This window comes from Lygodium microphyllum, chromosome 15 (genome assembly GCF_053477565.2).
Source record: "Lygodium microphyllum isolate KBCC chromosome 15, Lygodium_microphyllum_v1.1.10, whole genome shotgun sequence".
NCBI classification, from domain to species: domain Eukaryota; kingdom Viridiplantae; phylum Streptophyta; class Polypodiopsida; order Schizaeales; family Lygodiaceae; genus Lygodium; species Lygodium microphyllum.
In genome coordinates this window covers 106,353,283-106,355,141 of record NC_141149.1, presented here as the reverse complement: position 1 = coordinate 106,355,141, position 1,859 = coordinate 106,353,283, and the positions used below count along the sequence as shown (strand labels likewise).

Below are 1,859 nucleotides of genomic sequence, written 5' to 3'. Positions count from 1 at the left end.
TTCTTGCCCCATCAGTTTGTCGTGCAGCTCAAGGTTGGGTCGTCAGCGTGGCGTCGTGCAGCTCATCCGCATCGTCTGCGTGGTCCGCATGGCATCGTCCGCATCCCATCAGTTCGTTGACATTGAAGCCCCCCAATCATCCGCATCCGTGCGGACGATGGGTGGGCTTATGCACAAGCACCATTCATGAATTTTCTAACTTTAAGAGGTTCATTGTGTATCATGAGATAACAAAAAACGGGGTTATTAAGCTTAAAGAGGTTGATTGTGTATCTATTTGCAAGTGCAGAGAAAGTTATGGCACCTAAAAGAGTGCTTAGAAAGAGAAAGAAATGTGTGTCACCTCATAGTAGCCGCGAAGTCTGTATGAAGCTACGTTCAAGATGTGTTCCTGGGCGGATCTTAGAGCAAGAAGCATCATCGCATTTGAGATCAGTGGACACTCCTTCAACAAAGAAAGGACGTGGTCCAAAAAGATGTGTCTACATTGATGATGAAGCACAAGTGGATGGGGACTCCAATACAATTGACGGGGTTGCGGAGCACACAGGTAGTCACTTATATGTCCATTTCATTTACATATGACTGTTTGTTCATTGGTATGTATTATTTTATCTATGTATATATTTTCTAACCATTATATATGATTGGTTTAATGCTACTGTTTTTTATTGTTACTTATTAATATCTGCTCCTACAGAGACTAATGTGCAGCATGATAGTCTAGAAGACAAAGAAGAGGTGAGTGGTGATAGTGATCAAGGGGAGAATGATGATGAAAAAGAAAAGAAGCACTCAAAGAACTTAGGCAAGCAAGTCTCTCTAGGACTGATGAAGGATGTGCTGAGTCAATTTTATATAAAAAAGAGGAGGTTGCCTCCTCTTGTGCCTCTTTGCAGATTGGTGGCTCATGAGGCAGTCAGATTTGCTACGGATGATGCCCAGTGGTTGATTCCTTCCTTTGATTCCACTAGTTATATTGAGACTATGGGACACTTCCTTGTGTCAGTTGAAGGTCCGAGAGGGGAGACCATGTCTGTGACAAGCAGCAATCTAGATGAATGGGGTCCAATATGGCGCCAAAGAAATGAGGACTTTGAGAGGGCTCTTGGAAGAGAGTGGTAAGACCTTAAGGGTAAAAAGTTCTTGGTTTGGGATGGAAACCACAGGCTTAAAACGTGGTGGAAACGCATCAAAGAAAGTAAGTTGTCCACTATACATGCAAGTATTGAATGTTTGTATCCCATTCTTATGTTAGTTGGTTTTCAATTACAGAGTACTCCGACTATGCTCACTACCATGTTAGTGTACGGTGCCAATTCATTGAGGTGCCAAAGGCGAAGGAAGCAGAGCTACTACTCGCACTAGACACCACCAACGCGTAAGTCTTCTTCCTTTAACTATGCTCCTCTTTGTAATATGTTACACTTACATTCTCATATTATGCTTCTGTTTGTTTTCAATAGTATTTCTAGAGCTCATGTTACTCCAAATATTGCACATGAGGTGTATATGTTTCAAAAGTTTGGTACTGCAAACAAAGACTCCATTTTAGATAGATTGAGTCCAGCCATGAGGAAGTGGGCTGAGGTTGAGATGAGTATAGAGGCAATGTATTATCATGGTGTTGCTCCATGGTATAACTCTCCTTGCGGTTTAATATCTCAGCTTGTATGGAAGGTGATTTTCTATCTATGGCTCACTTGTATGAGATGTGCTTTTCTATCTCTAATTTAGTTTTTTTTTTTTTTTGGAATGATAGGATGAATTTCATGTCTTCATCTCAAAAGAAATTGTGAAGCTTGAGGATCTTGGTCTAGATGAGGTAGAGAGGAAGAAACGTTTGGAGAAGGCTACAA

The 1,859-nt window shown here is 41.3% G+C and overlaps 1 protein-coding gene across 1 annotated transcript; it reads left to right on the top strand.

Moving 5' to 3' along the window:
• Positions 1 to 366: 366 nt before the first annotated feature.
• Positions 367 to 1,125, top strand: LOC148024869 (uncharacterized). The gene is made up of 2 exons (XM_087693623.1): positions 367 to 534; positions 703 to 1,125. Exons 1-2 carry the CDS (start codon positions 367 to 369, stop codon positions 1,123 to 1,125), a joined length of 591 nt encoding a protein of 196 aa, XP_087549749.1.
• The last annotated feature ends 734 nt before the right edge of the window (positions 1,126 to 1,859 follow it).